The sequence below is a fragment of the Helicoverpa armigera genome, chromosome 14 (genome assembly GCF_030705265.1).
Source record: "Helicoverpa armigera isolate CAAS_96S chromosome 14, ASM3070526v1, whole genome shotgun sequence".
NCBI lineage: Eukaryota > Metazoa > Arthropoda > Insecta > Lepidoptera > Noctuidae > Helicoverpa > Helicoverpa armigera.
The window spans coordinates 1,342,857-1,369,917 of record NC_087133.1 but is presented as its reverse complement, the minus strand read 5'-3'; the positions used below and the strand labels follow the sequence as shown (position 1 = coordinate 1,369,917).

Sequence of the window (27,061 nt, the reverse complement as noted above, 5' to 3'; positions counted from 1 at the left end):
AGATGAAAATAAATCACTGCAATCTTTCAAAGATCTTCTTGCTGAAAAACAAAACAATGAAATTGAATTGGTTAGTGGTGATTTTCCTATTGATTCTTTAATTAATACAATGAACCAAATTAAATGGAATGACTCGATTTTGCATGCCGAATCAAAAATATGTAGCAGGATACATTGTAAAAAATCGAAATGTAAAGTGTTCAAAAATGTGGAACATGTACTAATGATATATTAAGAAAGGAAATTGATTTTGAATCATTTAATTATGAAATAGATTATACGAAAAAATCCTTATTTAATGCATGTGATGATTTTATAAAATTATTAAATGAAATATATTATATGATTGTTGCATGTTTACGAGATTCACCTGAAATAAAATATCTGAAAGAAAAATGAAATTTTACATCAATTGCCATTGTGATTTTAGTATAATTACTTGTATAGTTCATAAAAATAAATTAATTGATTTTATAATTAATATGTCAATTAATTTAATCATTCACAGTTGGTGCACCGGGGTTAATAGAATAATTAACGGAAAAATAACAAATTTCGATGTAAATGATGAAATTAAGTTACAAGCATTTAAATATTGTAATACACATAAAAAAAGGAAATAAAATATACTTAGCCGATAAATGTACTCTTTATCTTTTGTTTTTTTATTATCTCCCATAATATTATTGACTAGACTAGAAGTTGGAAACTGAAAACTGGAAACTGGAACTGGAAATTGAAATCACTGTTTTAAATTCAATTTACAGTAAATTGAATTTAAAACAGTGATTTCAATTTTCAAATTTAAAAACATATTTAAGAGAACTCTTGAAAAGCGCCATCTACCCTAACCATACATGAAGTAACCACGCCATCTTGTGACGGGGGCCCGTTAACTTTCACGCTAGTAAGTTGTTTTGAACGATGAGTTGCGTATCTATCTCTATATAGTGTATTATCTATGGCTCGGGTCATTCGTTCGCCGACCGTTGCCGAGTGCACACCTCCCACAAATTAGTGATAAATAATTGTAGTGACTAATACTGTGTTAATTGGAATAAACCAAGTGATTGTGTGAGAACGCCTTTGTTTTATTTAACGATGTCGGATCCTGACGCCGACACATACATATTGTACTCTATACTTAATTCTTGCACATACTAACGCCAATGAAAATAAGTAATGGGATATTTAGCAACTTATGGTATTCATTGGCAGTTATAAAATTAAATACACAAGTATGGCGCATCAGACAAATTACAGAATAAATAATAATACTTTCAAAATTCCTAAGGAAATAAACTTTCTACCCTGAAACCCTTTGTACAGACGCCAGCACATCAAACTAGTACAATTTGTCAAGTTTCTTCAATAGATTTTCAACTTTATCTCCTAAGTATATGGTTGAATGTTGATTGGGATTTGACAACGGAGAAAGGAAAGATGAGCGGAGACTCCAAAAAAAAAGGTTAACCGCCATAACATACAGTAGGCTTAATCAAAACGATCAGTTACTTGGGCGTTCGGGTTCCTTGTCAAATCAAGACCAATCTGTCAAAAATTGATTGGTAATCTTTATTTTTTAATGGCCCAAAGAAGGCGTATAAGGGTAGCAACGCTAGTAACGTTCCTCGTTTCCCGAACACCCGCAGCTAAGTTCGGCACGCTACTGTCTACATCTCCGCTTGTCATTTGGTTCTCCACAGATCTGACACATTGGAGTAGCTTGATGTGCTGTTTATACAAAAACTTACCGGAAAAGTTTTGTCCAACAAAACGAAAAATTCCTGAATGTCGGTATACATATAGTTTAAATATCTTCGTCGGAGGTATCAGGCATGCCGGCCGGTATGCTGTCCTGCATGCGCTTGAAGTTGGCGAGCACTTCGAAATGCATGTTCAGTGAGTGCGTCATGCCGGGCTGGTCGTGAAGATATCTGTTTACCTGGAAGAAAGAAGTTTATAGAGTTTACGTAGTAAGGCCTAACTTCAGAGACATTATAAACGTCTGTTTTTCTTGAAACAACTGTTTACTTTGAACATGAAAGTTTTAAGTTTGTGGTATGCGTCTTTGGTTGCGCAATAAAATTTATTTTCTTTCTATCATTCATAAAAACAGTTGTCTTAAGAAAACTGACGTGGAACGTGGTACCTCTTTGTTATCCCGCTTCGATAATCAGTAGGTTTAGAAACTTAAGTCGCTAATAAATCTAAATTTTTATACATTTTCTCTATCTCCCAGAAATCTGACATGGTTTACTTCAAAAGGCAATCATAACTTACTTTAGCGCCCAATTTCTTGAGTAGACTAGTAAACGCCTTCTCCTCCCTGCCGATCCACGGCCGACCTTCATCCTGCACTTGGTAAGGACTCACGTGGATGAACACGTTCACATCTGCAAAGGAAATATTTTTATAAACATATGATTTTAAAAGATTTCCCAAAAAGTTATCTTCGGCCGTTGAAGAAGGATACTTCGATGGAATTAAATAATCATCGACGTTTTATAACTTTTACCTAACTGGCGAATGGAAGAACCACAATATTAGATGGCTGACTATTGACTGACTCAATGAAGGAGATTTAGTCTTTTCAATCTCCTTTGCAGCTGCTGTTACTGGTCCGATTTGAAAAATTATTTCAGTGTATGCCTATTTGTTACATTGAATATTGTATACTGCAATATATACATTGTATATCAGTTTATAGCCGACAGCTGCATAGTGGATGACCTCTATAACGCTACTGACAATGCCGTATGCGTAGCGAAATATTGGGCCTCAAAAATTTAAGTTTGCCATCGACTCGCGAAGAAGAAGATATCAGTTTATTCATAAAACATTGTTGAATAAAATCTTCTTATTCAACAATGTTTAACAGACATACATAGAGTTTGTTCCACCACTTCTTCCCAGTAAAAACACATAGGAGGTGGTGAAGGGTGGGCGTTTTGGGGGCTGTCTTTGTAAGTTTTTGACGTTCAAAAAGTCCTGTTTTGCAGCCAAGTTTGAATAAATGATTAAGGGAGGCTAGACTACTGTTTATCCGGTTTCGGGAAGTACGTACTGAGCCTCGTGAGGGTCTCGAGCAGGCTGCGGGAAGTGATCCAGGTGTTCTTGCCGCCCGCGTGGCCGCCGTCCAGCCAGTACATGTCCACTATGCGCTCCATGAACCTATAGGAAAAATAGTCTAACTTAGATTATTTGGATATGCGCCTAAATCCATCTGCCTGGCTTGCCCGACTATGTAAGGGTTGGTTTCCAGTCTAAACGGTTGCAACTAAGTACTAATACTTAAGGCAGTTGTCCCACCGGCAACGATTAACGAGTAAGGAGTAGAGCTAGAACTAGAAACGAGTTAGCGAGACGCGGGGAGCGAGTGCGTAGTTCCGATATTTGTGTAGCTCGGCTATAAGCGAGTGTGCGAGTGAGGCGGGCGATTACTCGCATCACTCGCTCGCTAGATACGCACTGTAGAGAAATGACCACCGGTTGCTCCTTCGGCGTGAGTTCTAATCGCTTGGCGAGTGTCGCCGAGCGAGTGTTATCTTTCATAGCTTTTGTTGCTCAGCGACACACTAGTGAAGCGAGTGCTCGCCGGCAGTGTGAACAGTCAGCGATCAACTATTTGTATATGCATCTCTTTTGTTCACTAGGAAAGTATATCTATTGTACGTTTCTTGAGCGAGAAAATAGCCGATAGTTAGTCGTTTTCTCGTCGTTGGTGGGACAACTGCCTAACAAGGAGTGACTGCCTATCTGAGGCAGTTGTCCCACCAAAGACGAGAAAACGACTAACTATCGACTATTTTCTCGCTCAAGAAACGTACAATAGATATACTTTCCGTGTGAATAAAAGAGATGCATGTACAAATAGTTGATCGCTGACTGTTCACACTGCCGGCGAGCACTCGCTTCACTAGTTTGTCGCTGAGCGACAAAAGGTATGGAAGATAACACTCGCTCGGCGACACTCGCCAAGCGATTAGAACTCACGCCGAGAGAGCAACCGGTGGTCATTTCTCTACAGTGCGTATCTAGCGAGCGAGTGATGCGAGTAATCGCCCGCCTCATTCGCACACTCGCTTATAGCCGAGCTACACAAATATCGGAACTACGCACTCGCTCCCCGCGTCTCGCTAACTCGTTTCAAGTTCTAGCTCTACTCTTTACTCGTTAATCGTTGCCGGTGAGACAAGTGCCTGAGCCTCTTAACCTAGTTACCCAGGCAACCCCTGACTGACGCTTTATTGGACACATCCAATACATTACTAGAAAAAAATAAAAGAGGGCGCTACTTGTCTCATAGAAACATTGTGGTACAGAATATAATTATAGATAACAGTTTCCTGAAACCACAGAAGCGATTTGAACAATTATTTCAATATAGGACAAACAACAACATCCCCGGGCGACAAAGGCATATTTTATCCGGGTAGGAGAAGGAAACAGATAATTTTTGATACTTTAATGGTTTCTCCTAACCTCATCATATGTGAGTCTCCTGGCGTGAGGGTCTTGGTGTAGTGGAACTCGTAGATGAGCTGGTTGAGCACCACGCAACCCTTGCTGAACCCCACCAGCGTCAGCTGAGACTCGTCCAGGGAGAGTTTGTCACGCCACCAGAGTGGGTCCGGTTCGGTACTGTAGGAATGTTTTTATTGTTTATGAAAAATATCAAAAAATAAAAGTTTCTAGGATTAACACAAGAAGGGGTTATCCTATTATATGTTGATACAATGTTACGGTTATACGGTTATAAGCCTTGGCATAGGCCTTGGCAGTAAATGGAGGTGCATCTATTTTCAAATTGCTTTCTTTTTCGGCCTATGTATTGTAGAATACTATGTCAGTGTTTATATGGATCTTATTCTTGATTTAATACAGTAAACAATACAGATGTTTATTTCAGCATTTTTTTAGTTTAAAAAGACGTAATTAGTAAAAAAAAAAATGCTGAACAAATTACTCTAGTTTAAGTACAGATGTTATTCACAATCAATTCTAGCATTCATCATCATTCACCTGACGGCACATAGCTTAGCTCCAGACCATTTCCCGGGCATCACACAGACACACACATGTACAGATACCGGCACGGATGTTGGGGTCTCGGCGGAAGAGTGGGGATCGCTTTGCGCACCCGTACGCATAAGGCAATAAGGCAGTAAATCGCTTCTGCGCAGGTGAAGGTCATGGCTCGATATCCGTGCCGATAACTGTACAAATACCCAAAACAAACATGTTTAGTGACAGACAACATCCATTGGAACTAAACCTACTCACGGCTTGTGCGGCACGAGGAGGGGGACGGCAGAGCCGCTCGCCTCCGACTCACTGCCGTTACACTTGCTACTCTCTGAAGATGGGTGGATTGACGAGTTCTGGAGACAAAAGTTCAGTCTTAGTAAACCTGAGGTACAGGTAGGTACCTGAGTACAGGAGTTTAGGAGCAACAAAATTCCGAGCACAAATCTGCACATACACCTGCCGCCACCAATACCGATTTGGCTGAAAATTCACATACGTTCCCATCGACAAAATTCAAGCAGGTAGATATACCCGGGGCTGCGGGATTGTTCGAAAGAGTTACCGCGGCCCTGGTACATTAAAGGCCTACGTAGGAACATGATGGGTTTTAGTCAGTCTGATTCTGACACTCCCTCACGCTGCTAACCCACAGCGGGAGGGGTCGTTTGATAATTTCCCATAAATAATAATAAAAAACAAGTTAGTAGATATACGACGGAGTACATACTACATAGGTGTGCTACATAGAGGGAGTACGTATATGTATAATGGGAGAACATAGAGAAGTACATAGGAAATGTACATAAGGGAATAGTAGCTATCATTCTTCTGATAAATAAATAATCTCTTGGTAAAAATCTTAACAAACGTTGTATTCAGAGTCCTTGGCTATAATTTTATGTAGTCAAATACTTCACGCTTATTTGCGATTAGCGATAACGTTTACTATTTGTTGGCTGTAGTAACTAGTAAGCTAGTACCTAATACCTATTATGAAGTTAAATATGCAACAGTATTTAAATCAAAGATGCATAACTTATAACAATAGTAAGTATGAGCATGAATGTGGACAGATGTAGAGGAAGGGCATGACCAAAGAAACGATGGATGGATTGTGTGAAAGTCATGGCTAGAAAGAACGATACTTGTGGGATGACGACTGATAGAAGAGTATGGAAGAAGAAAACATGCTGCGCCGACCGCGAATTAAATTAGGATAAGGGCAGGGGGGGAATCATGTTGCGGTGTACGCGGAGGTGGAGGCGCGAGCTATAGCACCGATTAGTTTTATTTTTGAGGAAGCTAGCCATAGGTTACTATTTATTCCGGGCGCACTCTGACTACTGAAGGCGGGGGGGAAAATGTCAGATGCTAGTCTAGGTATACATACATATAAAACTTACATGTAAGTCTTCTATATCAATGTCTTCAGGCAGAGTGACGGGGGAGAAAGCCTCAATTAGCTCTGATGATGAGAAGCTCTTTATCCTGTTACTCACTCCTTGAAGAAGCCTACAATGGAAACAGAAGATAAATGATATTTTTAATGCCTGAAATATAAGCCATATTGATCAGGCTTCGTTTAAACGAGCTAATGACTGTGGTAGGCAAGACAATAAGTTGGGTTGCACCATTAAAAAAAAGTCATAAGAAATACATAAGCCATCAATCATTATGCCCTATGTACCAATAATTTAATGCTCTATGGCTCGTTTGCATCGACCATTCAAAGATGCAGCTTATTTATTTACATACAGGATACAAATCCTATCAATTTACGTCACTATCACTTATTGTCCTTATCATATTTTATGACTATCAGAAAGGTCGACTGTGAGATTAAAATTAGCAATTTTGCATGAGAAAGCATTTTTTGGAACAAAAATAATCAGATAAAATCCTACGCTACATACTTACAATATTAGATAATATTATTACAAAATATTTTTGTTTATGTAACCATTGACATTTCCGCAAGTCCGTAAAAGCGCCTTAATTTCAGAGAAAATTGTACTTAAAGGTCTCAAAAATGTCAAGTTATTTTTACCCTCTAATATAGAATACTGACCTTTCTAAATGATGCAAGGCGTTATGCGTGGGAGTGTGTTCGGGCACCCCCGCGTTGTTGCTCGGTACAAAATTGTCGTAACAGCTGAAACTCTTGTACTCTATCCTGTAACCACCGATGTATCTACTTCAATTATATAGACGATCTTGGTAGGGTTAGGTAGTCAACTCTATTGTTTAAGGAATAGAGGTGTTTTTCAAACGACTGAAGTTTTGGGATTTAAGAGCTTTTTACTTAGACGTTTCTTGTTGGGATGCGTAAGCTCAAATATGGTTGGTTGAATCTTTCAAATTATAATGTTAAGGCTACTTGTATTAAATTACCTACAGCAATTATGTTTTATTACGCATGAACCTGATTGCTTCTTGTAATCTCATGAAAAATTATTGTCATGGAAAACCTTCCCAATAGCATATGTGCTTTTTTGATGGGTCTTCCCAAAGAGGAGGATGTTCTCAATCATGAAGTTTTTTTTCGCGCACATCTCGGTCGTTTTCAACCAATTTGTTTCATATTCAATGAGTCAAAGTAAGACTTACCTAGAAGGTCTAACAGCCAGTATGTGTTTAGTGGGGAAGTTATGTCCCAGCATCCGAACCGTATTCTCTAAGTTCCATTTCAGGTAGTTCCGATTGTCGCGGTGTGCTTGCATCACTTCTGGGTAGTCCTGGGTCAATAGATAATATTTGAGCGATATTTTGGAACCACAACAAGTCTTGCGAACACAGAAAAAAGTATTTTAGAGGAGTAGAGATATAGACAGTAGAATAGATTGTTTCTTGGTCTCCAATGACGAACTGAAAGTAACCGTTGTTACTAAAAAGTAAGCACAATTTGACATCTCGAAAAAAGAGGAAGCGTAACCGACTTTATTTAGGCACGACTCCACTATCTGGATGAGTTGTTCCAGATTACTGAAACTATCTCATGAGTAGCATGTTGTAACTTTGTTAAAAATAAGCTTAAAAATAATCCGCAGTGACTATATTCATCTTAGTTAAATAACATAGTCAGTGACATATTATAATAATTTAAGTATGGTGTACCTGTACATCACCCCCAAAGAACACAAGCGTATGTTGTTTAAGGGGCGGCGCGCGCGTCGCGGGCTGGAACAGCGCATCATTGGCGCGGCCCTCGTGTCCCGCCACGCGCCGCAGCCGCACCGGCAGCATCCTGGCCTTCACGCTGATTGCTGCTCTTCCACTGAGGTGCAGAAAGAGAGGTAAGGTCAGTACGACCTGGATCCAGTAGCGTGGAGCTGCGGAAGAATTTGGATTCTCGTAACACCCGACACTGGGGTGGTTTTAGCCAATAAGAATCCGGAATGCCCCTCTAAATCTCTCCCCAGGCAAAGGATATTCATAATTCTCAGACACTGGGAATGTTTGAGTCAAGTGATAGGCACGGATATCTACAGAATACGAAACTACTGTATGGACTATACGTATCGTATACAGACAATTCATCAGTTGTGATCCTATTGATTCAAATCCTGGACTACTTTTAGACAAACATTCAGGGAAATAAAAATACAAGATCATATTAAATGCATTTATTTTAAAAACAAAATATTACATTGGACTTACATCTAAACATAAAATTTAAAAATAATACTTTCGTAAATAATTCGGCATTAACACGTAAACACATACATGTCATTTGACATTTCTGCTGTTTTTCTGATGATAATACTTAGTATCATTCATGCACACTGTGATCTTGAGGGTAATATCATCCAGACAGTTCTTGAGGTCCTCTCGAAGCTCTCGGACCTTCACCCTGACATCTTCGCACATCAAGTTGTAGCACATAGCCACAAGGCCCATACCAAGCAGAACATAGATAAAGTTTATGACCAGCTTCAAGTGAGAACCACCTGCAGAATCAGCAATATTGGCACCCGGCACAAAGTCTCCAAAACCAATTTTGCACAAACTTATTACACAGAAGTATGTAGAATCCAAGTAGTTCCATTTCTCCCATGCTCCAAACATAATTGTACCAGTCAAGATATAGAATGATATCACCCACAAACAAGCTGTTGATGGCACTGTAATCTTACGTTTGACGGGCTGCATCTCACCATCTTCAAATAGAGTGTCATCTCGTCTACTGCACTCGTGAGCAGTTATATACAACCACTTGAATGTCTGAGCTAGCACCTTGCCCATGTTACAGAAGTACAATACATAGATTGGTATCCCAAAACAGGCATATGCTATTGTCACAATCTTACCCCAAACAGTCTTAGGCACAATGTTCCCATAACCAATCATTGTAAACACTGATAAGGAGTACATAAGAGCTGCCGGGAATGACCAAATATCCTCAGCTGATCTGCCATTGTATCCTGTGTGAATAGCCTGAGTGATATTGTTTTGGAACACTTTGAGTACTTGATCCACTTTAATCACCCAAGCAGTTTCATTAAACAGGTTGTTGGTGATGGTAATGTTCCACAGAGCCTCAGCACAGTTCACTCGCAGCTGCCTCACTTCTTCCAGCTGCTTGTCCGGGCTGTCCTTCTCTATGTGCATGAAGCCCGCCGCACCGAGGATCGCGTAGCAAACAACAAGAGCGCCGACACCCACTTGTGTAAACATAAAAGCTATGAATTTTCTGAAACAGTCTTTTATTTTCTCTCTTGCATCGCTGCCAACTGTTGATGAGGAGTCTCTGCTCCTCATGGAGCCGTGGAAGCTCGCGCTGAGGGGATGGTGTCGATCCATCATTTGGAATTTCAGTTGAATAAAACAGTGTTGAGTAAACGGAAAATCTCGTCACGCCGGCGTAAACTATTTCGGGAATATCACTGGCATCGCGCCAAGACTGTTGTTTGACATTGATTACAAAACACTACGGTGTGAAACCCTCGCTGTTGCTTATTTCTAATAGTTCCACCAATGTATTTTACTTATATTTTTTTAGTTACCACTTCTTATTTTGAAAATGTTAAATGTATCGTGATCATACATATTTTAAAACGCATATTTTATTTAATCAATGTTACTTACATAAAAGCGCGGTTACTATTTGTGTTACGGTAAAAACATTATAAAATATGGTAAAAAAAAAGGAAAAATCAATAGTAAACATTGAAAGAATGAGAAAATCGTGAAAACTTACAATAACTGCAGCGATTTTTTCTTAGCATAGCGTTCACACTGCCGGATTTCAGAATTTTATCTTAGCGAGGACCGGCAGTTATCTACTCAATAATATTATTTCCTATCACCTTCTTTTATCAATTAATTAATTTACACTCGCATTACATATTACAAATCGCTATTTTTCTGACTGAACTTGACTCGATTTGACATTGACTGACAACAAAATTGTTGACAATCATAGATTAAAAAAAACACTTCCGATCATCTGCGATGTATAATTAATTAATCTCATTAGTAAGACGAAAAATACCATAATATTTTTGACCACAAAACAGGGTATTGTGGGTAACAGGGTATGTCGTAAGCTAAATAAAGGTAAAACTATACATGTAACAGCTTCTTGAATGTATGAATGTTGTATGAAAAGCCATTAAAACTAGGTTTTATTTCCCTGAGTTCTTGGCCTTTCATGAAATAAATACTTATTTTACTACCCATTAATTGCTTAAAACTGCAAATTATGCTTGTGTATAATTTTTTGTGAAAAGTAAGTTAGTGCGCATAGCTCATTTTTGCACGAATTGGTTCGCGACCTCCTCGGTTCATTCATTTCATTGATTTTTATTTAGTCTGTTCTGAATTTTGTTCCAGATAAAAACTTTGTACAATCTTTAACACTTCTTGGCAGTTATTTCACTTTTCCTGCCCAAAAATGTATGTAGCTGTCCTATTGTAATGCCCAAAATTGTAGTGAATCTATTTATCGGAACGACAGAAAATCAAAAACCACACGTTTTCTTGGCGTTGTTTGTTATCCGGCGTTGCGTTTTTATTAAAGTTTATCGTTTATTTCCGCTGTTATGATATAAAATGTAGTGTGGGGACGTTGTCCGATACTCATTTATATGTTTACATCCTAAATTTGTGAGTATTGCACGATATTTTTAGTGCTAAAGTGTTAAGTGCTTCCTCTGTGCTAATGGCTGAACAACCTATAATTTTAATCCGTATGAAGTCGCCGCGGCGAGAAATGTAAATCGTAATAGCCACGTAATGATGTTCAGATATGTGTGTTCGGCTACCGGCAGTAATAAGAATAAGCTGTTACCGTCACAATGGCCAAGGTCACAACGATTGCTCATGCCGACATTTTTTTTTCAGGCAATAAACCGTACAATAAACATGTAGCCGCAAATTAAATTATAATACGATGTTTGCAATAGCAGCGTTCCCTAGAGCCATTTGACACCGATGTAAACGTAATAGATGGATCATACTTAGCATATGGCGGTAGTGATGGGTTCGCCGACTCAGCCGGAGGGCGCGGGCTGGTTAGACATGGAGCGGCTGGAGAGCGCGCTGGGCCGCAAGCTGACCTCCATCGACCTGGTGGGCGGCATCTTCTGCAGCATCTGTCAGTCCACGTTCGGGAACAAGAAGGACTACGACTCGCACTATGTGGACCACAACATTGGCGACGCAGACATAGGCTATACTTGCGTTGTGTGCCGCAAGCAGTTCTCGGGCTACCCCAGCTTCCGCAACCATTGCTATTTAGCTCATGTTGCTAAAAACAAACACAGGTCAGTATTGATTTCTGCTGAGCAAAGCTCTACCAGTGATGGTACTGTCAGTCAAGATTATGATGATCTTGACTTCTTTAAAGGGTTAAAATTTGTAAACTGGTCAGCAAAATCTACTCTGTAATTTTTTTTGTGGTTCAAAAACATAAATATCTGATCTTTCACACAATAAAATTGTGCTATATATAAATAGGCTCAGCATCTGAGTCATGCATTTCTTGTCATCCAATTCACAAATTGTAATGATTCATGGATCTATTTTAGAATTGAAAGAGAGAAAAATTTCTATTCTATATTTAAAGATAAAAGTATAATGGTATTGTCTTTATTTCCAGGTGTTTACATTGCTCCAAAACATTTTCAAAACAATCAATTCTAAACAGTCACATTGATGCTACTCACAATTTCAGATGTGAAACTTGCCAAATTCAGTAAGTTTATCACTACAGTTGACTATTATCAATGTTCGGTTTTCATTCAATAGTTACCAAAATAACAAATTCAAAATTTTGTAGCTTTCCATCCAAAAAGGAACTAACAACACATCAAGTTGTACACGGGAAGGAGAAACCACCATACAATTGCCAAGAATGTGGGGATCCCATAGAAAGTATTGACATGTGCGAGCTGCACATAGACAAGCACTGTACCACGGTGTACTCCTGCCCGGTGTGCAACGAACAAACCAACAACAAGCTGGACGCTGCCAAACATCTCACTATCCACTTTGGCGAAGTACTTACGGATGAAGATATTACTACTTCGAAAATTGGGGAGGACTGTTCTATTGACATCCTTGGAGGAGTCCTCTGTAACTACTGCGATGAGTTGTTCAAGAACAGAATAGAGTTTGATACACATTACACTACAGAACACGGAGATAAGCCACTGGTGTACTCCTGCAATATTTGTGGGAAGCAGTATGACAAATACCATTTGTTTGGAAACCACTGCTATGATCATATGACCAAAGGTAGATTCGAGTGAGTACATATATTTTCTTTTTATAATTGATTTTGTAATGCCAATGCGATTGTTATATGAATAAATGTACTGATGTTTTATTTCGGGTGTACTCCTGAACATAAGATTATTACTTTAAAAAGGGTTCATGTTAGGGCTGAGTGAATTTGATTGATCCTTCCTGTCTCTCAATTATGTATATCATGTACACTGTATATTGTATCATGTACCTATAGTTGTATGTTTTAACATTTTAATCTTGCGAATTTTTAAGGATACTTATTTATTGCTCATAAAAGAAGAATTTGTAGTTTTTCTATGAAATTGTGACTAAAGTGGCACTCCCATTTCTCAGTCAAAAATGAGCTGTGTCTTAAGACAACGCAGTATCTTGTTTCTAAATTCACATCAAGCAATATTTAAATGTCAGTTCTTCATCACCCACAGATGCACTGACTGCGGCAAGTCATTCTGCCGGCTGTCACTCCTGGTGACTCACACTGAGGCGTTCCACTCGGCCGATTCAGGCGACAAGCCATTCCGCTGTGGCACTTGTGGCTATGGCTTCAAGTCTGCTAAGAGATTGTGCGAGCACACCCGAGTTGTGCATGCTACTAGTGCTCTGAGGTGCACGCAGAACGGCTGCAATGAGATGTGAGTCAATTATGTTATGAGGTTTTATCTTTCCTGTAGAAATGTTGAATTCATGTAGCATGACCAAGTTGTAGATAAGCAAATAACTATTTTCGATGCCACGGTTTCCACTGCTGTTGTATGTAGACTTACCATGTGACCTGTCTCTTTGTTCTTGCAAATAAGTTTTTAGGTTTTGTCGTATCACAATATAAGACGTTGTTGTTATAATGTCCAGGTTCGAATCTCTGAAGGAGCTGCTGTTCCACCAGCGCTCGCACCGCTCGGCGCTGGACAACTGGTGCCGGCAGTGCGGGCTGCAGTTCAGCTCGCTGGCGGCCGCCGAGCGCCACCTCGACGTGCACCGCAAGAAGCACTACGCCTGCCCCGTCTGCCCCAAGACCTACCGCGAGAAGTACCTCATCCTCAAGCACGTGCCCACGCACTTCGAGTCAGTCCTACATGTCTGCAAAGTATGTGGCAAAGTCTTCAACCAACGCTCTCGTCTCGTTCAACACTCCAAAACCCATTCAGCTCTCCGAACCCACACGTGCAGCGTGTGCAGCAAGGGCTTCATGAAGGCCGCCGTGCTCGAGCAGCACATGAACATCCACCTCGGACACCGCCCCTTCAAGTGCACCGTCTGTCCCAAGACCTTCGCCAGCCACCCCAACTTTCACAAACATATGCGCCGTATACACAACATACCCAAGAAAGATATACAAACCTTTAATAATATAATGAAAACTACTCCTGAACAAGTCCCAGTCACTGTAATCGATAATAGCGACACTAAAATGAAAATCGAGTCAGGAATCGATTCTACGAGTTCAGAAATGTCTCTAGAGACACACAGTTTTGCTGAGTCCGATGATAGTACAATGGACAGTATTGATCCAACCATCATAAAGAGAGATTGGAGTATTTCCAATGAAAGTTCCATTATTGAAAACATAGATACACTACAATATACTGATATGCTGCCGGCTAACAGCACCACATTTATTGATTTTGGTGAGTTCAATATTTCCACTTTTGTTGAATCAATTTATAAATAAGACACATTTTTAAATGTCGAACTATGATTTCAGAGCTCTCCACAGAAGTAATGTCCAATCAAGCAACGCCCGCAGGCCAGGCGTGGCCCGGGCAAGACGGACAGCTGCTGTTGCCCGGGGAAGGCATACCGGGCCTGGCCGGGCAGGAGCCTGCAGGGCTGGTGCCGGCGGAGTACGGGCCGGAGTTCGGCGTGTGGTCGGGCGGGGTCATCGACCTGGACGAGCAGTACCTGCCGCACATCGACCCGCGCCTCACCATCAAGCCGCCCGCGGAGGCTCCACCAGCTGACGCCTGGGAGCCTATCATAACGAAGGTATACAGCGTCTTCGAAGACGCTGAACTCAATCGACTCTCCATATTGAAGACCGACATATTCTAAACGCCCCGACACTCTCGCACTACACTTGAAATGCCAAAGGTGTAATTGCACTTGCTCAGTATTTCGTATTTGAATGCTAGAATTCGATCCATTTTGGTTACGGCCAGTAGTTTTTTGACATACACCTCATAGAAACATTCAGAGAACTACCAGCCGTAAATTTTATTTCATAGTACTATTTCTAACGCAATGTGAGCAAAACATTCGAGTTACATCTCTCGTGCATCCAAATACGTAATAACAACCAAGTGCAATTACGCTATAACGTGCGACACCCACACTAATAGTAGATTTTAATGATTTAATAGTATTCGTTCCGGTCAAGCGGGTTCAATCACCTATAGATGTTTAATTATAAAGATTACATTAATTTGTGGGACCCGCTCGGCCGACCACACAGCTACCTCAGGCAAACGACTATATACCTCAGTAATCCATAGGAAATATTTTAATGTAACTGTTGATATATACATTTATATAACATAGATCCCACCAAACATTAGTTGGTTAATGTTCTTTAATCATATTCATAATAATGCTACCTCATTTAGTTGTTTAAGTTATCGATATAGATTGTTGCTTAAACGTATGCCTCGTTCAGATGTACAACAGTATGTAGTGATGTGCCATGTAACGACGAGAACGCGAGTCCTAGTCGAATACTGCGGGCTAGTGGAGCATGTCGATGTTTCACCTATAACGTTGCCATGTTTATCGACCAATGTCAGAATTAAAATGGTTTGTTTAAATGGTCGTTACTGGCTGTGAAGCCTCCATCTCGAATATCTTAGTAATATGAGACATGGCATGCTCGCCTGAAGTTCGCAGTACGCGACGATTGCGCAGTTTCTATATAAGAAACGACTTAATTGCTTGCAGGTGGTGGTTTTTTGACATAAGCCTCTTGGAATAATAAAAACGAAATATCTATCATTTGCAAGCAAAACAAGTTGTTTCTTTTTTAAAGGAGCCGTGCATATAAAGTCCACGCGTCGCCTGACGCCAGTAAAATCTTTAAATTGCAGTAAAAACTATTCGGTTCCAATATTGTATTATATTCGATGATTATGATCCAAAGTTAGGGTAAGATGATTTGGTGAACAAATTATTTGCATTTGTAAATATTTTGGTACTTGCGGCACTTGCATTTTCGACGCTTTTTGAGGCCGCCGTTGGTTCTAGGGAATAGGATTGTGGAGAATGGAAGGCAAGAAATGTATCTCGACTGCTTTTGGATGTCAGCTGTATAGCTAGCTAGCTCGAGTTATGTAATCGTGGGGCTTCGAACTGAAGTCCATTCTAGTCCAGATGAGTGAGTAGTCATCAAGTGTGTTGCCGCACATTCTGCACAGGTTCTTGTTCGGTGACAGTATATGCTGTCCTATGTGCTATTCTCTTCTACAGGGATTCTTGTAAGATCTAATGTTATTGACTGACAAGCATTTACTTGGGTAGGACGTAGTGCCGTGGTTGGCTGGTTCCAACCACGTGGTGTTGGAGTATCGCGGAGACCAACGGCGGTGTGCTCATGCATTTGAATTTCGATTCCTTTATTATTATTGTTATTTTTTTATTCGGAAGTCGCGACGCCAAGCGTCGTGATTTTAGTGTAAGTGAATCGATAGTGCTGTGATATTTTTTATGTATATTTAGTGTTAAGATTAGAGAGTGTAACGTAACGAGTGAGTACAAACCGTTAAACATCGCGAGTTGCCGGCGGCCGCCCGCCGCCAGAGCATTCGGTAATAGACAAGTAATGTTGCTACAAAACATATAGATGCAAGAGCATTCTAATTAAATTGAAAGGAAATCGGTGTTTCCACACCAAAAAATAAAAACTTGACAATGTTTACTTAAGCAGAATCAAGCTGCAAACTTAAAATGTTGATGTAAATGTTAAAAAAAGAGAAAAAATATTTAACTCCGAAATATATTTTGGAGAGAATTATTTACAAGTATGAGGAAGAGGGGTCTTAGTGATAAAGATATCCAAAGACTGCTAGGTATTATAAGTTCTTTGAACTTGAAATTCGACTTATAAGTCAGGGATTTATGCGGAATAAAGTCAGACGTAACGAAAGCAAACTAATGTAATAGAAAAACGGCGTAGCTATCGGATAATCATAGGCTTTGACAAGAAAACGACAAAATTAACAATGAAGCAAGTATTTGGCGCCTGGAATCACCTGCACAAGGTATAGGCAGAGTTGCATCGAGCACACAGTCCGGCCGAGGCCGGCAGCATGAGCGGATCGCGGATCCCGTGCAAGGAAATTAACAAAACGAAATTAAACGCGCGCACGCCGACCGGACAGGAACGTAAATTATTTTTGTCTGCATTTTCACTCGTAGTGGAATTGTCCGGGCGGTGGTGGCGCGGCCAATAACCACGCTAGATTGGTTCCTCAATTGGCGGCCGCGCGAGGGGCGACGAAAAAAAAAATACATAGTATAAAATAATCTTCATGTGGCGTTAAAATTGTACAAGTTTTGCCAAGTCGATGATAGCAGTATTCTATGTCTTTTTGTCGTGGTCGGTGTTTGTAAATCTGTTATGTCTAAATTATAAATAATGTAAAAAAAAAAGGAAAAATCCGTCTCCCCCGCGCGGTCCGTACAACGCTGTCAGTTCCGTGCGAGCTTACGACAGTTATAATATAATAGCATTAACTCACATACAATATAAGATGTCTTTAACCTCACCTGAGGCTTTCATTATTTCAATATAAATAGTACTTATTTCGAACTTCTGTAATCATGAAAAAACCATTTTGATGTTAAAAATTTGTTGCAAAGGGGACAATTGTATATTTTCGCGGAAATCTTGCCGTTTACAATAGAAGAATTAAAAGTATAAATAAAATAGGTAGGTTTATAAAACAAGGGTATTAAATAATAGAGCACAGTTTACAAATGTTAGGATCTAGGAGTACTAGAAAGATACAAACAAAATGAGTTTTTATGAAGCGCATAGCGTTATCAGTACTTTGTCTTGCCCTGCAAGGCACCAGTGCGAAGCTGGTTAGAATTCGCTAGATCCTAATACATTGATCTTCATCATCCTCCGAGCCTTTTTCCCAAACTATGTTGGGGTCGGCTTCCAGTCTAACTGGATTCAGCTGAGTACCAGTGCTTTACAAGAAGCGACTGCCTATCTGACCTCCTCAACCCAGTTACCTGGGCAACCCGATACCCCTTGGTTAGACTGGTGTCAGACTTACTGGCTTCTGACTACCCGTAACGACTGCCAAGGATGTTCAATGACAGCCGGGACCTACAGTTTAACGTGCCATCCGAAACACAGTCATTGGTGTCTAAGATATACTTAGAAAGTACATACAAACTTAGAAAAGTTGCATTGGTACTTGCCTGACCTGGAATCGAACTCGCGCCCTCATACTCAAGAGGTTGGTTCTTTGTCCACTAGGCCACCACGACTTTTTTGATCTAATACATTGATCTTAATGAGCAGCAATTCTCCAGGGCTTAATCCCACGATCCGTCTGCGGTATAAATTGAACGCCTGTTCAATAAATTTCGGTCGATGGCCAAAAATGTATTGACGTCAATACTTCTCTGCCATTGACAGAACACGCCTAGGCTTATTCTTACACTGCAATGAACTCTAAAATTGTTTCTCTATGAAACCAGTAAAATTCAGGTAGACTACACTCCCGTAGTTCAACGAACACCAATGTGATTGCGGTTTAAAACCGATGGGGTTCAAAGAGCCAATTTACGTAAGATTAAGGCCTCACCTGAAGAGATCGTCGGAGCGAGACTGAGTAACGAAACTAACCCGAAATTCTCTCATTGTACCCTTTGCGACCGTATTTGTCCCTAGCTTTTAGGTGTTAGGTTATAGTCGAACACAGGGTATTGTGGTTCTATTTTAACGGAAGTGTTAAAAAACGATTAGTAAGCGACACATCGCACCCGAAACATGATGGCTACACAATACTACCCCAATACCCAACAAGTGTACAGTATAGGTACCGTTCTAAATCTGTCTTAAAATATAAGGTTTTCAGGCCGGGTTACGATTATACTTACAGGGATTTATCTAAAACGAATTTTGAGAAATACGTATAAAGTAAATATAAATGTGTGTCTAAAATGTAATACATAACGTATTACTATAAAAAGTAAAACGAATTCCTTAAACTTCGTTTTGTGAAGCGGTAAAGTTTGCAGACTATGTTCATTTCAAACGAGCTGGGGAAATCAAAAAGTTAACTAGACAGGACCAGACGATACCGACACAGGTTGGCAGTCTGCAGAACGAGTAAGATGGACAATTTTGATATGAACGTATTCGCCGATAGCAAAGTTTAAAGAAGATATTTTTCAAATAAATATTTAACAGTAAAATATGTAGAAATGTTTGGAAATATGTCAAGTAAGGCACAGTTGTGAAGTTTATCAAAACCCGGTCGATGTTTCATGTAGTAAGCTAAATAAATTACGTTTTAATTCAAAACTCTTATTTTAGAGGTTAAAACAAGTAAAAATGCATAATAAGTATACATAGTGTTACGTACCTACTGGTTTATTTGGCTCGCATTTTGGTATTGTGAAAATATTTTGTACATAATTCTGTAATCAATTTTATCCTTGACACCTATATCAACTAAAATGATTTTCTTTGTGAATGAACTTATTTTTTCGACAAGACTGTATTTAAATACCCATAGAATTTGATGTATTCAATTGAAATTTATCAGATTTAAGAGTAAATAGCAAATGTACTACATGGACCAACCCAGTAGGGTATGGTCTTCATGTATGAAGTTTTGATAATTTGAATTAAAAATGTAGTAATCAGAGTCTTGTCGTCTAAATATGTAATTGGCCTAAATCAACACGTTAGGCTAGTAACTAGTCGGCCATGATTTTATCGAGCTTACGATAGCAACCTTCGATTTGAGTTATTTTGGCCAAATCATGGCCCACTACGTTCTTAGGTGGAAAGGATAATGTAAAATCAGCTTTTTTCGCTTTGATGTTTGAAACTTTTGACATGAAATGTATACTTTAAGAAATTGTATTTTTTGTGCGTCAAGCTTCTAATCTATACATATAATAAATTGTAAATAAAAACGCTGTTACATTTTTTTCTACTATTCGATAACTGTACGGGATTTGTTTTAAGACGTAGGCTCATATATTTAGCACTAAACTAAAAACCTAAGCAGAAAAGTGTGAAAGTTGGAGTGTAATACAGCGGTGGACGGCGACCGCCTGCACTTTCACACTCTTCTGTCTGGGTGATATACATAAGTAATGTACCGAACTACCTCTGCATGCCTCCATGGATAACAGTAATTATAGATTTCTTTTTTTGTTATTATTGCGATGTAACTTTACATTTACGCATTGATATATTTTGTACGTTATTAAACAGAATAATTATAAGGGACATAGGTTTTACAGTTATATTATTGCTATAATCAATATGTACCTACGATTTGATGTGTGCAAGATAATTTTCCTTTTATGTAGGACGCTACTCAAATCTGAATGGAACTAATTATTGATCCTTATACATTACATTATACAATCTGACTAGTTCAATTGATGTTTTATTTATTGGCACAATTCTAAACCCTCTGAATTTTCTTAGCATCTACAAAAAAAAAATAAACATTAGCAAGTAAACTGGAACTCTTAAGTACTGGTGACTCGGGGGAATATTTTTCCTGGTTAAAAATAATACACAAAATGCGGTAATTATCCTTTATTTACCATCAAATTACGCACCTTATATCTATTTTATTCAACTATATAAAACTGGCTTATTACATGAAACTGATGCGTTCGCTACATCGTGTGATAGTAAAGAAAATTATCTATGCGACTACTAATCTACGTATAATAAAGGAATCAGTACTAATCATGACATTTAAACATGATTATTTAGGTAATAATGTATAACTATATTATTGGTATATACTGAGGTCGCGTTTCCACTGCGCCTGTAATGGAATTCGTCTGCAATCGGTCAGGGAAACGTGCCCTTAGCTTAGATGCTTTAAATATGTTTTACTTGTACAATTTTAATTAATAATTTATTCTGAATGAAAGAAAAGCAACTGTTGGCGATTAAACGTTAAATTACAAGAATTTAGGCTCATAATACAAACAGATCCGCAAATACTGAGGTATCGATTTTCCTGCAGAAACGATGTATATTTCCTAAGTGAAAACCGTAAATGCGATCTAACTACAGGAAGCCAGTTAATTAAATAATAACCTAAAGATTACTGTTATAACCCGCGCAGATAGAGAATAGATTTGAAAATGGCGTCCGCTCGCATGCATTCTCGCTCACTCTTTATCGCTGTCTATACTCACACAGTGTAGTACGCGCTACAAAAAAATAATCCACGCTTCTTGACGCTCCGAGTTATCGTTAAATTCGTTCCGTTATTTTGTTGTTTTCGTTGATATTCATTGTTGAGTTTCATTGTCGATGTTTGAGAACTTGTTTTGCCAATCGTACCATGAGTACCCGCCGCCATTTTTAGATCTATTCTCTATCTGCGCGGATTATACAATCGATGCGATCCACTTTCATGTGTAAAAATTACGTTTCTTACGCCAAAATTACTTATCCCGTTTATCTAACATACTGACTAGACGTAAAACTGAGACTTGCCCGTCGGGACAGGTAACCTGATTTCTCGAGGTCTCAATGTTTACTCCAAAGCGAACGACATTTCCGTTGTTAATTTTATGAAAAAATATACAAATTGCATACGGTTAACCTTAACTATAATTTAGCGGGGATATATTTACAATATTAGTAGTCACACACAGTAGTATTTCTAGTAAGAAAACATATGTTTCCACTAAAAATTCCAGTGTGAAACTGGAAAAAGAATTTAGGGAAAGGTTTTACAAAAAAAAGTAGACATTTATTTTTGCTTTCGGGCAGTTAAAACGCGACTTATGATAATTAAACATCGAGATATATCAATAAACTATAATAGATTTCAATAAAGCTGACTCAAAACCCTTGGGGTCAAGTCCTATAGATAATTCCAAAATATATTGTTGTAGTTTATTCCTGGATCTCGAAATTACAGTAAATAATAATATTATGCCAGTAGAAAAAGAATTGTGACTATGTCTTTCAATATATCTCCTTATAAAACTAAAATTGCAGTCGAAATAGGATAATCAAACATATAGTCTCTAAAATATGAATAAATGCAACAAATATACAAAAGAAATGTAAAAGAAATAATGAAAATAGGTCACTAACTGGTATTTCACTCTCCAGAACAATTCACAATCAAGAATTAATTTAACTCTAAAGTTAATTTATCTAGTGGTACTTTCATCCTCGTCAGAAAGGTTATTCGATCAAACTGAAAGATGGTTAGCGAAGTATAGCTTAATCAATATTGCACTTATATTCGACGAACAGGAATTCGATAAACCTTCCTATAATAACCATATTGGACGATAACATTAGTTGTACCACTGCACCACACTCGAAAGGTTTGACAACATTCATAAGTAAGCCAGTATAAGTATAAGAATATTATTTTGTCAAACATTTGAAGTGTTATCATAATCATTTATTTATTTTATTAGATTAACAATAATGTGGGTATTCGATTTGTAAATGTTCGCCTATTTAACTTGCTATAATTGATATTCATTTCAGCAATCAATGCGTCTTTGAGAAAAAGGGCAGCTAGGTACAGCCAGCAAGATAATCAAACTCAGAAACTATTATGTCAATATAGAACTTAGTGTATGTGTATAACACTCACACATATGCATATATTTTGCTATAGAAAAGGTCGATGCATTGTATTACAATATTACTCCTTAATTGACCGGTTTCACACAAGAGTGTGTAGGCCTCACAGCAAAGAAATTGCAATGCATTATATTTCACTGGTTTCACAAATCATGAGGTCAAATGTTATATAGTCAATCGATATTTAGTACATCATGTCTGTATATCACTGAATCAAACGGCTGTTTAATTGATAGACCTCATAACACTAAGAACATTAAAATTCCATAAAACATTAATATTTAAGATGTTATCTGTCCATTCACAGGTTTCCTGGTGAAAACTCTAGTATTTGTTTTTTTAGCACTGTTCACTGGTCCTGCGGGTTTGCTCGGTACAGTTTTTGGCCTTAAACTAGGTATTTGTGACACTCGTATACCTATAGCGGATTTCTGCTTAGGAGCCGAAGGTACAGAAGCCTTCGGCTGCCCCTCGAAGGTCGAACTCCTGATAAGTTTGGGAGGTTCCTTATCAGCTTCAATCCAAACCTTTTTCTCAGCTTTAGCGGGCAATTTCTTCGCCTGTTCTACTTTCTTCCACAAGCTAGCTATTTTGCTTTCTATGTCTTTGGAATTCGTTTTAGAAGACTGTATGGAATTGACACTGGAAGTGCTGCCTTGTCGAGAGCTCCTCGAAGCTATGGTGATGGTCTTTCCACTCTCGTTGCTCTGCAAGCTGTGGTTTGAAGGCGAGTTCTTCATGGTGGATTCTGGTTTCTTTGTGACCCTAGACGTGGAAGGTTTGGGTTGGCTAGATTTAGCTGGGGGTGGTCGCGTACGATTGAACTGCGGAAGTCGTGAAGGAGACGTGTTGTTTTTATTCGGCGTAGGTGCCTTAGCTGCCTTGGGAACTGCAGTCTTTTTGTCTGGGACTGGCACTGGCAAGTCCTGAGTGGGCACAGAACTGTCCTCCTTCGTGAACGTTCCTTGTCGTTCTAGAGGTAACGGTTTGGTGGCAACAGGGGGAATACATATTGGCTTCTGTTGCACCTTAGTGGGGGATTTAGGAAGAGACTTTTTAGGGGAAGTGTTTGCACTTGGAGTCTTGGATACGGAAGGCTTAGACGTTTTGGCACTTGTGTGGGCTTTGACGGGGTTTGTGAGTTTTGGAGGGGCACTCTTAGGTGCTACTTTAGTTTGCGGAGTCGCGGGCTTTTTAGGAGCCGCGGGTACATTTCGCCTGTATGGAGACACATACATGGCCTTCTTTCTGCCTCTAATAGCTTTAGGAGCATCATTCTCCTTTTCAAGGGAATCGTTGGAGTCAAGACTTTCGTCGCGTCGAGCGGGTTTAATAATTTTCGGCTTAGGCCGGGAGGTCTCCGGGTCTGACTCCGAATGAGCTTTATCTTCAGAATTACTATCTCCCTCATAGCTCGCGAAGTCACTGCTACTTGGGTTCTGATTTTTATCACACTGCATTTGTATCGTGCGTTTATATGACGCGGTCATTTCTATATTTTTAAGATTGTACACGACACACATGTCAACCGCTGCAGGACTTTCGATAACAGGTAAGTAGTTTCTGAAGCTCTTCGTGTAAGTTTGCATTTGTGTGGAGTTGAGTTCGAAGTCATCCTCATTGTTCCCGCTGTCAGTTTCTCGTGAGAACACGTCGTCATCCTGTCTGTCATCCGATATCTGTTGGTGGTTCAGTTCATTGGATGACAAGCTGTCGTAACCAGTTGTCGTTTCAACATTTTCAAAGTTCGCGTCTTTGGTTACGAAAGTGGGGGACGGAGGAATGTCTTCGCTTAACGTCCTTGTTCTGAAACGTTCAGCGTCCTCTATTCGCTTTTGTTTCATGGTCTTTTTGGCCGCGAGCCGCTGTTTCAAACTCTCTAAGTGTGGGTCTACAACTTTCTGCGGCGGTTCTTGCGGCATTATAGTGTTAATGTCAACAGTTTGAGTTTGGTACCTAGCTCTGTCTTCCAATCTCCTCTGTTTGGCGCTTAGTTTCCTTCTGGACTTTATTTCGGAAGTTGCGGTGACGTACTCATCGGATCTATCGCTCTCGGATTTGGTCCATGTAACGAATGGTTCTTCAACTTCCAGTACAACGTCGTTCTCGGCGACTGTATCAGTTATAGTGTAGGTTTGATATCTGTCCTTAGCTGCATGCCTCTTTTCTTTAGGAGTCAAGTATTTGGGATCTCTCTGTCTCTTCGGCGTAGATTCCACACTGCTCATATCTGAAGGTATGGGCGTACAGTTTTCAGATCCTGAAGGAATATCAGTGACTACGTTCAAAGTGGACACGCAATCGTCATACATAGGCTGTGCGGTCGTGGGTTCAAGTTCTAAGGTAGATTCAGCAATTTCATCGAACAAAGATGGCGGGTTAACCTTGTCTAAGTCATGGAAGACGTTAGTGAAAGTACTGCACATGGGGAAGTCTTGTATCGGCTGTTTGAAGTCGAAGACTATTGGAGTACGGTCCCTGACTTCCGCGACTTCCGAAACTATGCTGGAGACGGAGATCATGCTGCTCTCCATGTCAATATTCTCCATTTCTGATGGAGGCTTCACGTTGTCGAGGAAACTGACGGGATTGCTGTCCAAATGTTCCGAACTGCCCTGGTTCATCGAGTTACTGAGCGCTCGTTTCACCATCAAGGCTACAGGGAGTGATTTCTTCCTACTCTTTTGCGATTTCTTTGACATTTGAGAAGTTTCGTCCCATTGGCCTGACGCACTGAGAGACAGCAAGCTGCCGAGGTTTGACGGCGGTTTGACGTTGTCAAGGTCTAAAGAAGTGAGTGACGTCACACTGTTCTCCATACCGTAGTGGGAACTTTTCAGTTGAGCAGCTAATCTTGCCGCTTCTTTCTCTATAGCAGCTGATAAAATGGAGTCAAACTTCTGTTCACCGTCATCAACAAGGGACGTGAAACTGGGTTCAGGTACACTATCCAACATCAGCCGATCAGCATCTAGATCGGTATCCATTATCATGACAATTGGAGACTGAGGTATTTCTCTGTCCAACTCCAGTTTGTTGGTTAAATCTGGCCTCGAGAACGCCATGGTGGGTGGTACCTCGCTTTTTTCTAGCAAGTCGGGTAACGTTGTGTTATGGTCGGCTACCTCGCTTCTTATAGAAGATACCATGTGAACGGAACCGCTGATGGTGGGGAAGGTGACGTCATCAGGGCACGTGTTATCATTCCACGTGTCAGTGTCACGTTTAGAGATGTCGTCTGGTAGCGGTAGATCGTCCAGTGGTTTGGTGGTGAACTTGATATCAGTCCACTCGAGTTTGTTTTGTTTGGAGTGTCGAGTGAGAGTGCCGCCGTCTGCGTGGTCTTTGCCGTCATCGCTCCAGTCGTCGGGAACATCTGCGTAGGACTCGTTGGAGCGGTCGAGGTCGCGCTCGGGGTCTGACAGAGTAGTGTCGGCCGAGCGCGGCGCGAGCTGCTCATTGCTACGCGTGACGTCACACGGGAGCGGGACGAGGTGGTCCTTGCTACGCGTGACGTCATCTGCTACGCGCGAGTGGTCGCTACGCGTGGCGTCGCCGGCTACGCGCGCGTGCTGGCTACGCGTGTGTTGGTCAGAGCCATGTGTGTCGCGGTTGTCCCCCCCGCCTGCGGGCGCGCGCCCCGCAGACGGCGGGGGCACGTTTTTTGTCTTGGGGCGGCGCGCGCCACGTGCTATCACCTCCTCTAGCAGCGCTCTGGCAGCTCCTACCCGGGCTAAGGCACCTCGTCTGCGCCGCGCCTCGAGTCGGTCGTCCGACCGTCCGCGCCGCGCCTCAGGCCGTCGCGCCATACCTCGCTGCACACTACGCTCAAACACCTCACGATCGGTAGAACCAAACGACTCGTTACTAAGCGACGATAATGACGTACTACGTTCTAACCTTGCTGCGGTACCAGTCGGTGACCGTCGCCGTCTTGCTCGACTGCTGCGAATGTTAGCCTGTTCGGGTTCATGCCTTGTTCTCATAGAGGCACGATCTAAGGACCGTGGTACTCGGTCCCTTCGCGAAGTATCGGCAACTCCTTCAGCTGAGTGGGCTCTAGTACGTTCATCTGTGCAGTACTTAGCTCTAGGATTGACGCTGGAGAGGCCAGCTTTGACTGTTTCCTCGAATATCTCGCGGTCAGTAGAGCCGAAGGAATCGAGGCTGAGGGAAGATAAGGAGTCGTTTCTAGCGAGGTTGGCGACGTCGGCAGTTCGTGGTCGATCACGTGTACTGCTGGCATTTTTGATGGGCAGACGACTTTCATATCTCCGGCCTGCAAATAATAATAATAACTCTTACATATTTTGATACTTGAATATAACGTTGAACATAGCTCATTAGTCTTTGGGAGAAATTGAAAACATGCATCCAATATTTTTTATTTTCCATTACTTCTGGACTGTTCATTTTTAGTCAATAGTCGGTAGTTTTTCCTAGGAAAGTATGACAAAT

The 27,061-nt window shown here is 40.3% G+C and overlaps 4 protein-coding genes across 9 annotated transcripts in view; 1 reads left to right on the top strand and 3 right to left on the bottom strand.

Annotated features, from left to right (window-relative positions):
* Nucleotides 1–477: 477 nt before the first annotated feature.
* Nucleotides 478–10,444, bottom strand: LOC110371632 (mitochondrial protein C2orf69 homolog). Of its 2 annotated transcripts, none has more exons than XM_049837034.2 (10): nucleotides 10,229–10,444; nucleotides 8,146–8,305; nucleotides 7,639–7,766; nucleotides 7,100–7,222; nucleotides 6,435–6,543; nucleotides 5,287–5,384; nucleotides 4,486–4,644; nucleotides 3,068–3,174; nucleotides 2,284–2,396; nucleotides 478–1,945 (listed from the first exon to the last, which is right to left on the bottom strand). In XM_049837034.2, the coding sequence occupies exons 2-10, from the start codon at nucleotides 8,272–8,274 to the stop codon at nucleotides 1,811–1,813; spliced, it is 1,101 nt and encodes a 366-aa protein (XP_049692991.1). In that variant the 5' UTR covers nucleotides 8,275–8,305; nucleotides 10,229–10,444; the 3' UTR covers nucleotides 478–1,810. The 2 variants fall into 2 exon arrangements, with proteins under 2 accessions (XP_049692991.1, XP_049692992.1); XM_049837035.2 differs by having other exon boundaries at nucleotides 7,100–7,204.
* LOC110376149 (TWiK family of potassium channels protein 7) lies at nucleotides 8,640–10,209 on the bottom strand. The gene has a single exon (XM_021334531.3). The coding sequence runs from the start codon at nucleotides 9,832–9,834 to the stop codon at nucleotides 8,758–8,760; it is 1,077 nt and encodes a 358-aa protein (XP_021190206.1). The 5' UTR covers nucleotides 9,835–10,209; the 3' UTR covers nucleotides 8,640–8,757.
* A 393-nt stretch (nucleotides 10,445–10,837) lies between the features above and the next one.
* Nucleotides 10,838–20,403, top strand: LOC110376148 (oocyte zinc finger protein XlCOF6). Its single transcript, XM_021334530.3, has 7 exons — nucleotides 10,838–11,136; nucleotides 11,374–11,795; nucleotides 12,131–12,226; nucleotides 12,311–12,778; nucleotides 13,206–13,412; nucleotides 13,630–14,405; nucleotides 14,483–20,403. The coding sequence occupies exons 2-7, from the start codon at nucleotides 11,497–11,499 to the stop codon at nucleotides 14,827–14,829; spliced, it is 2,193 nt and encodes a 730-aa protein (XP_021190205.3). The 5' UTR covers nucleotides 10,838–11,136; nucleotides 11,374–11,496; the 3' UTR covers nucleotides 14,830–20,403.
* Nucleotides 20,404–20,551: 148 nt separating this feature from the next.
* The window catches only part of LOC110376150 (adenomatous polyposis coli protein), a 56,710-nt gene continuing 50,200 nt past the window's right edge, over nucleotides 20,552–27,061 (bottom strand). For all 5 annotated transcript variants that reach the window (XM_064037902.1, XM_064037898.1, XM_064037899.1 and 2 more), the window contains one exon: nucleotides 20,552–26,882. In XM_064037902.1, the coding sequence (XP_063893972.1) occupies nucleotides 22,885–26,882 (3,998 nt within the window). In that variant the 3' untranslated portion in view covers nucleotides 20,552–22,884. The remainder of the gene's footprint in view (nucleotides 26,883–27,061) is intronic.

Excerpts from the sequence above, each read along its gene's own strand:
- LOC110376148 (XM_021334530.3), top strand. The coding sequence starts at position 11,497 with ATGGCGGTAGTGATGGGTTCGCCGACTCAGCCGGAGGGCGCGGGCTGG. Across the intron at positions 11,796-12,130 it reads GTTGCTAAAAACAAACACAG|GTGTTTACATTGCTCCAAAA; the intron begins GTCAGTATTGAT and ends CTTTATTTCCAG. Across the intron at positions 12,227-12,310 it reads TGTGAAACTTGCCAAATTCA|CTTTCCATCCAAAAAGGAAC; the intron begins GTAAGTTTATCA and ends AAAATTTTGTAG.
- LOC110371632 (XM_049837034.2), bottom strand. The coding sequence starts at position 8,274 with ATGCTGCCGGTGCGGCTGCGGCGCGTGGCGGGACACGAGGGCCGCGCC. Across the intron at positions 2,397-3,067 it reads CGAGACCCTCACGAGGCTCA|ATGTGAACGTGTTCATCCAC; the intron begins GTACGTACTTCC and ends TTTCCTTTGCAG. Across the intron at positions 1,946-2,283 it reads TCAAGAAATTGGGCGCTAAA|GTAAACAGATATCTTCACGA; the intron begins GTAAGTTATGAT and ends TCTTTCTTCCAG.
- LOC110376149 (XM_021334531.3), bottom strand. The coding sequence starts at position 9,834 with ATGATGGATCGACACCATCCCCTCAGCGCGAGCTTCCACGGCTCCATG.